General features: G+C 41.6%; 1 protein-coding gene across 6 annotated transcripts in view; it reads left to right on the plus strand.

Moving 5' to 3' along the window:
* ACACA (acetyl-CoA carboxylase alpha) overlaps window positions 1-13,176 on the plus strand; it is a 277,071-nt gene that overhangs the window by 41,047 nt on the left and 222,848 nt on the right. For 2 of the 6 annotated variants that reach the window (XM_007096020.3, XM_042967664.1), the window contains exons 2-3: window positions 9,890-9,936; window positions 12,734-12,986. In XM_007096020.3, the coding sequence (XP_007096082.1) occupies window positions 9,890-9,936; window positions 12,734-12,986 (300 nt within the window). Of the gene's footprint in view, window positions 1-2,073; window positions 2,243-9,889; window positions 9,937-12,733; window positions 12,987-13,176 lie in introns of those variants that run through there. The other 4 variants (XM_042967666.1, XM_042967663.1, XM_042967668.1 and 1 more) reach the window with 3 other exon arrangements.

Genomic DNA, 13,176 nt, shown 5'->3' on the forward strand with positions numbered 1-13,176 from the left:
GGCTCTCCTCCTCCACTTCTTACAGATTATAATGGCTTGTGTGGCAAGAGCTCATGGAACAGCTCTAAAGAGCTTAAACTAGCAGGTTGTGGCATGCACCAAACAACACAACACTGAGGAGCTGTTGAAATTCTAGATGCATTATTTTAAAGACTTAGTTCTCTGCCTACACATCTTAATATTTGATAATAACTAGATTTTATGTAAGTGGTCTTGGTATATATCCTAACTCATCCTTCATTTTCTTCCACTGTGGTTCTTTCATCAGGCCTTTCCTTGTCTGGTTCTTCTCAGAGCTCAGTTACTTCAAATAGTCAGTGAGGTGAGAAGCAGGATATGTAAGGACTTGCTGAAGTTTCACAGAAGTTCCTGAGAGTTAACCCCCTGGTTTTGCAGTGCTCCTAAGGCTGATATACAGCAACACCACTAAGAAAGAATCTTGGGGGCAGAGTTCCTATTACTTAGAAATAGGAAAGGTATATGAAAAATAAAAGAGGCAGCCTCAAGATTTTTAGTTCTTTCCAAGAGAGGCAAAGCTTCCCTCTTCCTGGGGCCTTCCCCCCCCCCCCCCCCCAGTCAAGTCAAACATCTCGTTAAAACCAGGAAGTTATGCTCATTTACCTTTAAGTTCTAATTTTCCTATCTCTGTTCCTTGACAGATGCATCCAACGACAGACACAGTCATTGTGAAAAATGGCTCACTGCTCTGTAAGGTCCAAATGTTTCCAAATTTCTTTTTCCAGTTCCTATTAAAGTAGGTTGGTAAACTCTTGGAGAAGCTACCACCTAGTGGTATTATGAGGAGTCCTAGGTGAATATTGTCCCTTGTTGACGAACCTTCCCATCTTTCTGCCTCTGCTTCAGCCCAAGAACTGACCTCAGTGTGTACTCCTATCCTATGTACTTTTTGCCCTCTGGCATAGAGCTTCTTCTCACCAAATCATCATTCACTGTCCTTCTCTTGACCTTTAGCACAAGACTGTGTAAAGATCAGGCAAGTACTCTGGGTGCTTCATTAAATTCTTGTAAGGGGTTAAACTCACCCCTTTTTTTCTGAAGTGCAGTTTTCTCCAATTTTCTTTCTCTTCCATCTGATAGTTGTATTATATACTGAAACTCTTAACTGTTACTTTTCAACACACAGCCACCATGAAAGTGTGGCTGTGAAGTAACTGGTAAAGGTAGAGGAACTGGTTGGCTTCTGTTCAATGACTTGGCGGAACCACAATGGGGGGTTGCTCTAACCGGAGAAATCCGGAATTTATTGCCCTTTATTTTCCCTGCTCAAGGCAGGCAGAAAGAACTGTTGTCCATTGGCACTCTGGCCTTCTTACTGAGCTTCCTTTACTGAGGCTTTCCCTCAATAATCCAGGATCCTGCACCTCAGAGTCTTTTGGAGTGCGCTGCTTTGGGGCCGCCTAGCAAGCCAATGGGCTGGTTATGTTGTTCCAGAGTAGGGGTTAGCCTGTACTCTGTACTAACTTGGAAAACTAGCCTGTGTGATCCTGGGCAATTCATGCATGCAATACCCACTTCTTCAAGGGGTTAGTATTGAAAACGATAAGGTCTTTACGGGCCCGAACACCACGTATTCTGCTCCGTCCTCTTTGGTGCTGGACTTCCTTCCAGTACTGCAAGCTGGCTGGCTTCTCACTTTCTGCGGCCCGTGAACCTCTCTCCCTCCTGGGAGGTGCACGTGGGGCCGTTTCCCCCACCCGCCCCTCCTCCTCCGGCAGGCGGAAAGGGCCAGCCGGCCCTGCACCCGCCCCCACCAAAGGGGGCGGTGAAGGGTGAGCCTGGGGCGCCACGACCGCCCGGGACCCGCCCGCCCTCTCGCCGCTGGGCCCCGAATGGCAGAGCGGCGCTCGGACCATCTGCATCGCCTCACGTCGCCCCGCCCCGAGCCTTCCTCTCATTGGCTGTCGCGCGGTCCTCGGGGCCCGCGCCTCTCTTCGAGGCCGGCCACACCGCGCCGCAGCGGGGAGCGGGGTCGGAGGTGAACGGCCCGGAGTAACCCCGGACGTAGTCGCCTCATGGGGCTCGCCCGCTGAGGTGGGAGGCAGGGGCGGGGCCGGGGCGGGGCCGGCTCCCGTGAAGCCCCGCCCCTCCCCGTGTGCCCGGCCGGCCTGGTGCTGCGAGCCTGTCAGCCATCGCCGGAGCTGCCGGCCTCTCCTCCCGTCCTCCACCGCCTCTGCGCAGGGGCTTCCCCGGGCCGCCGGACCACCGACGCCTCCGCTTTGAGGTGAGGTGAGAGCCGCTCCAGGGCCGGTGATCCGACCTGGCGAGGCTGGGGCCGGGGGAGGGGCGGCGGTAGCCCGGGGCCGCCTCCCGCCAGCACGCGGGCCAGGGCTCCATCCCGTCCGGACCTGTGCTGGGCAGCCCAGCCCTCTCCGCAGCTCTGGGCCCTTGAGTTTCCCTCTGGGGGAGACGCAGAGGGGCCTGGGGTCTCGGGGTGGGTGGTGGGAACTCAGACCCCGGAACTTGGAGTCGTACAGCCCAGGGCCTCTAAGGAGGGACTGGGGTGTCTGCCTGGAGCTCGTCACCATCCTCCTCCCTATCCTTGGCGTGGTTTGATTCCTTCCAGACGCTCTCCAGTCTGACCCAGTGCTCAGGAGAGGGAGAAGACCCACGTGGGAAAGAGATGTTGAGGATTAGGTCCACTTGCGTTGAAAGTCGTCTTTCTCGCAGAGTGAGGTGTGGGGTGCAGAGCTTCTGTTGCTCTCGCTGTGTCTTTGTATCGTGGTGGGAGCCGGGGCCAGGTGAGTTGTCCCTTGCCAGCTCCTCCTCCTGAGATTTTATTGTTTTCTGTGAGAGACGTAGTGAAAGTACAAGCCTGTCGTTGCTCTCCTCTCCATTTGCCATCCTGACCAAGGGAATCTATCGGAGATGGAACGTAGGAAAGTGGATGTGAAGCTAATGATTTCAGAGGGAAATGTGCGTGGAGGTCCTGCCTGGGTCAGTGCCAACATTATTCTGTGTTTGGAGATGGGACGTAAACACCAGTGAACACTTGGAATCAGCTGTAAATATCAGGGACCTCTGTAGGTCTTATGGGTTTTATATTAGCATATAAGAATACAACTATTTGGGGAAAAGACTTTAATTTCAGGTATTTTTGCTTTGTTTTTGTTTTGGGCTCTAAGTTTAGGATGGAAATCAGAAGACCCGAGGACTTCCTGATTTTATCTCTACTTAAGCAGTGTTTCTGTAATTTCCCAGTATGTGGAGTACACCTAATAACTTGGTCTTCAGTCTGAGAAGTTGGTCCCCTGAATTTCTTTTTTCATTCATTCATTCATTCTTTTTTTTTTTTTTTTTAATTTCCCAATCCAAAGCGCAGATTGGGAAGGTTACTGGCTTTGGTTGTGTGGTTTCTTTTCCTCAGGGAGAAGGAGTTCTTTGATTTGTCTATTACTTCTTGGTGGGGATGCCTTGGCTGTCTGTGATGAGAAAGAGTTATGCGCTGACAGGCACTTTTAAGGAAAGGGTTGTAGTCCAATAGAGTAGGACAGCAGCTGCAGTGTCCAGGTGGGTGCCTGGTTGCTACAAAACTTGCTAGCAAGTTTCTTTTCACTTCCTTCTCTTGCCTCAGTTTCCTCATTTCTAATAACAGGAGGACTGTTGTGAATCCAAGAATAATTAACAAACATTGTAAAGTGGGCATATGAAAGTTGTCATAGTCTTTTACTTCTGTTGCAGAACTTTTGTTTTGAATTACCAGTGCAGAATAGAAATGCATCAAGCATAAGATTCAATTATTTTAAAATGGAAGGAAAGGTGGAGAAATGGGGGCATTTGGTTTAATGAACTTAGAGTTCAGATGATGACTAGTTTATGTCAAAGAACTGGCATTGTGAAAGGTGGCCTCAGAACTCTCTCATCTGATACTCACCTCTCTAAATTTTGTGAACAGGTTCAGGTGTAGATCACCATATAACGTTCTATTTTCTTTTCAATGACTAGGAGAATTTTTTTTACCTGTCACACAGACTGGCTTAACAGGTTAGGGCTAGTGTTTTTCTTTCTTTAAAAACATTTTTTGGTAGCTAATATTCTAATAGTACTGGTTGAAGAAAGAAGTAAAATAAAAATTGTTGGAATTAGACATTGGAATTTAGTATTTCTTTAAATTTTTTTTTTTTTTTTTTTTTTTTTTTTTTTTTAACGCTACAGAGAGAAACAGAGCATGAGCATGGGAGGGGCAGAGAGAGGGGGAGACACAGAATCTGAAGCAGGCTCCAGGCTCTGAGCTGTCAGCACAGAGCCCAAAGCAGGACCAAACCGCTCGCAAGATCATGACCTGAGCCAAAGTTGGGCACAACCTACGGAGCCACCCAGGCATCCCTGGGATTTAGTATTTCTAATTGGAGGAGTATTGTTACAATTCAGGGAAAAAAAAGGAGGTTATATTATTACCTAACATGCTTTTAAAGGTTAATAAAGATAAAAGCTATGCATCGAGTATCTTCCCAAACCCTTGATAAAGAAATTTCCATACCTGTGGAGGTGACTAACAATTTTAAAGGAAGTCTTCATTGATCTTCCACTTCAACAGATTTTTGCCTAACTAGTTATTTGTTTGTTTCATTAATTTTGTAATTTAGTATTCACCATTTGAATGTAATAGACTATGTGAAGGTGATGTTAAATAGATGGGAAACTATGACAAATAGTTATGTAAAGACATTGCATGAACACAAGGAACATGGATCTGATTGATAGGGCACAAGTTCTTACGAGTTCGACCAACCAATCTTAGTATGTATGCTCTAAGGGTACAGTTCTCTTGTCAATTTGTCATTTTTTAAAGCTACCATAAGCCATCTAGTCTCAGGATTTTTTTTTTTTTTTAAATGTTTATTTATTTTTGACAGAGAGACAGAGCATGAGCAGGCGGGGGCGGGGGGGGGGGTTGTGGCACAGAGAGAGAGGGAGACACAGAATGTGAAGCAGGCTCCAGGCTCTGAGCTGTCAGCACAGAGACTGACGCGGGGCTCGAACTCATGAACCGTGAGATCATGACGTGAGCCGAAGTCGGACACTTAACCAACTGAGCCACCCAAGCTCCCTGAGGTGTTTCTTTCTTTAATTTTTCTTATTGTGGTAAAATATATATAACATGAAATTTACCATCTTAACCACTTAAAGACATACAGTTCAGTATTAAATACATTTATAACCTTGTGCACCCCTTCTATATCTTCTTTGGAGAAATGTCATTTTAAGTCCTTTGCCTACTATCATCCATCTCTAGAACTGTTTTCATCTTATAAAACTGAACCTCTATACCCCATTAAATAAGAGTTCTTCATTCTCCTCTCCCCCCAACCTCTGGCAACTATCCTTCTCCTTTCTTGTCTCCATGATTTTGACATCATGTAAGAATCACACAACATTCTTTTTGTGACTGACTTATTTCGCTTAGCAGAGTGTCTTCAGGGTTCATCCACGGTGTAGCATATTGCAGAATGTCCTTCCTTTTTCAGGCTGAATAATACTTCATTGTATGTGTATGTCACATTTTGCTTATCCATTCATCCACCAGTGCACTCCCTTTTTCCATGTTTAAGCTATTGTGAATAACGCTGCTGTGAACATGGGTGTACAGACTCTTTGAGAGCCTGTATTCAATTCTTTTGGGTATGTATCCAAAAGTGGAATTGCTGGATCATATGGTAATTCTATTTTTAATTTTTTGAGGAGCCACCATACTGTTTTCCACAGTGGCTGTACAGTTTACGTTCCCACCAGTGGTGCCCAAGGGTTCCAATTTCTCCACGTTTATGCCAACACTTGTTTTCTGTTTTTTTTGATGGTGGCTATCCTAATGGGTATGGGTTGGTATCTTATTGTAGTTTTAATTTGTATCTCCCTAATAATTAGTGTGTTGAGCATATTGATGTGCTTATTGGCCACTTGTCTATCTTCTTTAGAGAAATGTCATTTTAAGTCCTTTGCCTGGTTTTAAATTGGGTTTGTTGATGGTTTACTTTCAGGAGTTCTTTATATATTCTGGATATTAATCTCTTATCATATAACGTGATTTGCAAATATTTTCTCCTATTCTTTGGGTTGCCTTTTTCCTCTGTTGATAGTGTCTTTTGATGTACAAAATTTTTTAATTTTCAAGAAGTCCAGTCTGTTTTTTCTTTTGTTACCTGTGCTTTTGGTGTCATATCCAAGAAATCTTTTCCAAATTCAATGTTATGAAGCTTTTGTCTTATGTTTCTTGTAAGAGTTTTCTTGGTTCATGTTTTAAATTTTAGAGCCTTGATGCATTCTGAGTTAATTTTGGAGCCTTGATGCATTCTGAGTTAAATTCTGAGGGGAATGTTCAGCTTATTTGTTTATATGCAGAGATCCAGTTTTCCTAGCACCATTTGTTGAAAAGGCTGTCCTTTCTTTATTGAATGTCTTATTAGCACCATGTCAAATATCATTTGACCATATATGGGAGGGTTTATTTCTGGGCTCTCTTTTTTTTTTAATTGATGTGTAATTAACATACAGTGTTATATTAATTTAAGGTGTACAGTATAATTCGATAATTCTAAGCATTATTCAGTGCTCATCATGGTAAAGTGTATTCTTAAGGCTCTTTATTTCACCCATCCTCCTCCTCCCCCTACCTTCCCTCTGGCAACCACCAGCTTGTTCTCTGTTTTTAAGAGTCTGGTTTTTTGGGGCACCTGTGTGTCCTAGTCAATTGAGCATCTGACTCTTGATTTCAGCTCAGGTCACGATCTCATGGTTTGTAGGATCTTGTCCCATGTCAGGCTCTGCTGGAGGTGCGGAGCCCACTTGGGATTCTCTTTCTCCCTCTCTCTGACCCTCCTCCACTTGTGCTCTCTCTCTCTCTCTCTCTCTCAATAAATTAATGGGGCACCTGGGTGGCTCAGTTGGTTAAGTGCGGACTTCGGCTCAGGTCATGATCTCACAGTCTGTGAGTTCGAGCCCCGCGACAGGCTCTGTGCTGACAGCTCAGAGCCTGGAGCCTGCTTTGGATTCTGTGTCTCCCTCTCTCTCTGCTCCTCCCCCACTCACACTCTGTCTCTCTCTGTCTCTCAAAAATAAATAAACATTAAAAAATAAATTAAAAAAATAAATTAATTGAAAAACATTTTTAAAAAATCTTTTAAAAAAGAGTGTTTTTTCCTCTTTTTTCTTTATTCATTTGTTTTGTTTCTTAAATTCCACATTTGAGTGGAATTATGGTATTTATCTTTCTCTGACTTATTTCACTTAGCATTATACCTTCTAAGTCCATCCATGTTATTGCAAATAGCAAGATCTCATTCTTTTGGAGCTCTTTGTTCTGTTTCACAGGTCTATATATCTGTCTTTATGTTAATACTGCAGCTTTGTAGTAAGTTTTAAAGTCAGGAAGCATGGGTCTTCCAGTTTTGTTCTTTTTCAAGATTGTTTTGGCTATTTGGGGGTCCCTTGGGAATTCCACATGAATTTAGGACAGGCTTTTCTGTTTCCTCAAAAAACATTTCCACATATAAAATCATGTCTTTTTAATATTTTCTTGTTCTACATAATCCCTTTCTTCTAGATGCACTTTTTTTTTTTTTCTACAGGTAGTTATTTGGTTTTGATTCCTTCACATTGGAGGTTTCTCTAAGACATCTAGTAATCCTTAATTGCTTAATTTTAAGAGGGGGGAATTGATTAACTTTGTTGTAGGTGGATCTGGTGTGACAATTAGTGAACCCCAATATTACTACTTGAGGTTTTTTCCCTGGTCTAGTTAGAATCTTCAAAGCAGGATCCTTTCTGTATTTCCCTCCTGATTGGTGAAAATTGGGGCAAGAAGGCTGGGAGCTCTTATTCAATATGCTTGCTTAATTTCTCCATTTTCAACATGATGCTCTTCCCTTTACTGTTTCTGGTATGTCCCTGTCTAGAAATGTCTTGTTTAACCCTCTCTAGAGAATAAGTCTTCAGGCTTTTATCAGGATGATAGAGCAGTAGGCACTGGGCTTTACTAATTGGAAAAAAAAAAAAATCTAAAGATCTGAAGCTTCTGAAACAGAATTTCAACCAGATATTTTATTTTATTTCATTTATTTAAAAAATTTTTTTAATGTTCATATTAGAGAGAGACAGAGGGCAAGGGAGGGGAGGGACAGAGAGAGAGGGAAACAGAATCTGAAGCAGGTCCCAGGCTCTGAGCTGTCAGCACAGAGTCTGACATGGGGCTCAAACTCACCGCGAGCTCATGACCTGAGCTGAAGTCGGATGCTTAACTGACTGAGCCACCCAGGTGCCCCTGCTCTGTTTCATTTTTTAAGTTTATCAATTTTGAGAGAGAGAGAGCACACACAAGCAGGGGAGGGGCAGAGAGCGAGGGAGGGAGAGAGAATCCCAAGCTAGCATCGTGCTGCAAGCGTGGAGCCCGACACAGGGCTTGAACTAAAGAACCGTGAGATCATGACCCAAGCTGAAAACAAGAGCTGGATGCTTAACCCACTGGGCCACCCAGGCATCCCTGTTCTATTTCATTTTTGATGACTGTGCCCAACTTGGGGTTCAAACTCATGACCCTGAGATCAAGAGTCACATGTTCTACTGACTCAGCCAGCCAAGTGCCTGTCCCTTTGTTTTTAAAATGTTGATTGTAACCCACTAAATTTATTTCTTACTATTTTGCTTGGTGGTTGCCCATAGTTTGAAAAACACTAGTCTAGTACATAATAATTTACAGAGTCATTTCATATACTTTTAGTCTTCACAGCAATCCCATGACCTTTTTATTTTTCCAGATGAGGAGGCTCAGAGACATTAAGTGACTTGTTCAAGTTTGCACTGCGAGCATTTGGCAGAGTCAGAATTTGATCTTGAGTCCTAGATTTTGACTCTAGTTCCACCTCTGCACCTCTGGTTACATCTAACCCAAACTACTTTCGTTTTCCTTTCTTTTCGCACTCCCCTTCCCTACACCAAATTGTAGGGAATAATGCTAGCTTAGACTACATAATTGGGCAAATCCAGCTTTCCCAGTTAACATATCTGCACAGTCCCCAATCCTGTCACTTGTCATTCAAGGTCATCCCTTAGAAGTTCTGGATTTCTTCTCCATCATAGACCAGTGGTTCTCAAGCCTGGATATATATCAGTGTCAGTCAACTGTGGAACTCTATTCTGATGTCTGGGCCTCCGCAGTGATTCTGATTCTGTCAATCTGGGGTGGAGTTTAAACATCCATGTTTTTAAAAAGCTTCACAGGCCTGAAACTAATGTAACATTGTGTGTCAATCATATCCAAATAAAAAACAACTTTTTAATTTAAATAAATAAGTAGCTCCACAGATGATTGTTATAATGAAAGTTGAGAGTTTTTACCCTGGGTGCATTTAAGTCCACGGCATAGAAGGAAAACCCAGGATTTGGGAAGTAAGTAGAGACTTCTTGGTCCCTTAGGGGTTTAGGACTTAATTTAATGAGAGATCCGTCCTCTTCCTGGCTTCCAACTTTGTCCATGGGTATAAACCATTTGTAAACATAATCAGAGCCTGAGTTGTAGGGAGTCTAGTGGTTCTCTTCTTCCCAACTGCCTCTTTTTTGATGAAATCTTGGAAATCATAAGGTTGGAATGTGCTCATCGAAGTATGCAATTGGAAAAGGCCACTTGTGAAATGGTAAGCTTGGATTATTGTTCATTATTCTCATGAAAAATAAAGTCTTTGAATGTAATGTTTTTTATTTATAGATTTGAACAAATAATAAACAACTGAATTGTATGTTTTAAGTTAAATAATAGATTTGACTAGAAAAATGATACTTTATTATCAGTTTTGTATTATGCTGAGCAAAACAGGAATTGCTAAAATTTGGGTTACTTAAAAAAAACACTTCAAATCTCTCTCTGTCTTTCTCTCTTTAGTTCTTTTTGGAGGTGGATATCTGCTCAGACAGTAAGAATTATAAGAGGTCAGTTACAAATAATGCTCTTTCATGTTTACAGTGTCATAAACATTTTATGTTCATGTGCTAAAATATTAAACTGTAAGCTTTTATGTTAAAAGTTGCCTTCTGTGAAAGGACATAGGTAGATTTGGGGGTATAACCTGAAGTGAATGGTCTGACCATGGTAGTATTCCATCCCCTTTTCTCTTTAATTCAGGACTAGAATCAGCGGAAATGGGACGGACTGTAGAGTAGCTTCTAGAGTGGCTGGGTAGCTACTCAGTGATTTTCCATACATGACCTCTCTTTTCTGATGGTTTGCAGGCTTGTGGCTGGGAATACCACTCAGTAGAATTGCTGGTTAGTGGATGGGCTCTTTAGCGCTGACAGCTGAGCTGCTTCCAATCCTCAAGAAGGATGCCTTCCTGTTCTTGGCTAGGAAGGAAAAGTTTGAAGTTGACCTTACGGAGCCTCTCATTTGTTAGTTAATCATGTCTTCTTCTTCTCCCATGGAATCAGAGAATTGCTTCTTTATCCTGAATTTTATTTTTTTGTGTAGTCATCTAATTTTGGTCACACTAAACTAGGAGAGTGCCTTACTTATTTCTCTTGTGAAGAAGGCAGCCATTATTTTCTGTGTTAGTTGAGATGGAGTTTGGAATTTTGTGGGGGTGGGGGAGGGAGGTCTCCTGTTTTTGTTTTTGTTTTTTTTAAACTTGATTGTTTACGGCTCTAAAATGTGAAAGAAGTAGCCTTTTTTGTTACTGTACCTTTTAGTGTTCTTCAGACTGGTCAGTCTGTTAGAACTTTCTCTCCTTCCTTCCCTCACTTTCTCCTTCTCTCCCTTTTTCCTCTTTTTGAATGATTTGAGTTTTTTTAGAGTTCTGGAAGTGAATGTCTATATAAAATTTGGAGACATTTAAAAACAGTTATTTTAATGAAGCCTAATATTCCAAGGGAGAAATGTATAGTAAATTTAGATGTCAAGTTTTTCCTGTTCCATGATATTTTTATATTTGATTCTAGTTTTTAAAATAAAAGTTAGCTTACGTAATCTCTAACTCACTTTTAAGAAATATCTAGCAGAAATATTTTTAGCATTTCTGGCAATTTGTTATTACTGTTTCATTCTTCCAGCAGAGTGGTTCTCAAATTTTAGGACTTGTTAAAGTATAGATTACTGGGCCCCAACCTGTAGATTGTGATACAGTTAGTTGCTCTATGGTAGGCCCAAGAATCTGTACTTTTAACACATTCTGAGGTGATGCTGCTGCTTCTGGTCTGGAAATTACACTTTTTGAGAACCACTGCTTTATCATTTACGAATACTGTTTTGTCTTTGTAAATGAATAAGCTCTGATTCACAAATTACATAAGAATAATGGTGCACGTGTAATTTTAACAGGTTTAATGGTGATTCCCAAAGATTAAAATCTTGATATTTTGTTACCTAATGTCAAAGAACACTGCTTGCCACCTACTCTTACACTTCAAAGTAGTCTACAACATAAACAATTTATTAATAATAAATTTGTTATTTATTGATATACCATCTCTTAGAGCACCTCGAAATCAGGATTGGGAATATTGTTTTCTGAATTGTTAGGATATAAGCAGTTCAATACTAAGTTGATGTATATTTCTGAAGGTTTTTTTTAATGGGATCTTATGAATGACAGAATAAATATTGTTTAGTTTTAGTTTTATTGTTCTTGTGGACTTTCAGCCATGTTTTGGTCTTTTAATTAGTGTGCTAGCTGTTGGAAATATCCAGTTATGACTACTAAGGCCCTATATCTAGAAAACTTATGCTTGAGATGACACCTCCCTTATTTTAAATTTTTTTAATTTTTTAATTTTTTTACTATTTATTTTTAAGAGACAGAGCAGGAGCAGGAGACGGGCAGAGAGAGAGGGAGACACAGAATCTGAAGCAGCCTCCAGGCTCTGAGCTGTCAGCACAGAGCCCAATGCGAGACTTGAACTCACAAACTCAGAGACCATGACCTGAGCTGAAGTCGGACACTTAACCAACTGAGCCACGCAGGCGCCCCAACACCTCCCTTATTTTAATTAGAGATTTTGAATTTGATAGTAGATTCACTTTCTTCCTATCAATGCCAGCACATTAGAGCCAAAACCAGACATGCTTGGGTGAATCTTTAACAGATGTAACTTAAGAAAAAACTCATGAGGGGAAGTAAAGATTTCTTTTTTTCAGTTAAAAAATACCCATCTGGAGTTTGCTTTAAAGCAAACTATATATATTTATCTGTGTGGATATATATCAATACGAATATATTTTATGTGAATATATTTAACAAAAATACGCTTAGGTAAAATTCATAGCCTCTCAAAGTGTAGTGTTTGGAATGAGGTGATAGTTATGTAGTTTAGTGTAAACACCTAGTTTGAAATGACAGCCACTCTCCCCAAATCCTTATACCACATTCTCCCCGGTACTGACAACCGAAATCACAGTATTACAAGCAGCTTTCATCTACTGCAGAGGTTTCTCCACTGTTCATAATTATCTCTTGGGCATTACCAAATTGATAAAGAGATTGGGAATGGCTTATAGTTTTAAAAGAGATTTCTTTAAGGAAGAGGGAGCTAATTTTAATTTTTTAGGCATAGTTACATCTGGATTTTCCTCCCTTGTAGAAAACCAAGGCCCTGAAATAGAAGAGCCAAAGAAACTAGTGCTCAGATGCTACCCTGCTTTCAAGTGCCAGCCATAGTATATTAGGAATAACCTGTGGCTATCCTCAGATATAGGTTATTATCCATAACCTGCTTTTCTCACTCATTTTCTTCATAGCTCTGAGAGCTCATTTTGAAGGAATAATGGATGAACCATCCCCCTTGGCCAAACCTCTGGAGCTGAACCAGCACTCTCGGTTCATAATTGGTTCTGTATCTGAAGATAACTCAGAGGATGAAATCAGCAACCTGGTGAAGCTGGACCTACTGGAGGAGAAGGAAGGCTCTCTGTCACCAGCTTCTGTTGGCTCAGATACGCTCTCTGATTTGGGGATTTCCAGCCTACAGGATGGCTTGGCCTTGCACATGAGGTAAGACTGAAATTTTACTTGACCTTATTGACCTGTTGGTTTCACTGATTTTGTTCTGGAAAGGGCAAGAATAATTTTAGCCAAGATTGCTCCACCTTTTCCTGTATCACTGGACTTAAAACTTTGATGAAGAAACGGAAACAATGCATTTTGCCTGGAGTGGAGGCTTTCAAAGTGTCTTTTCCTAAAT

This window comes from Panthera tigris, chromosome E1, assembly GCF_018350195.1.
Source record: "Panthera tigris isolate Pti1 chromosome E1, P.tigris_Pti1_mat1.1, whole genome shotgun sequence".
NCBI lineage: Eukaryota > Metazoa > Chordata > Mammalia > Carnivora > Felidae > Panthera > Panthera tigris.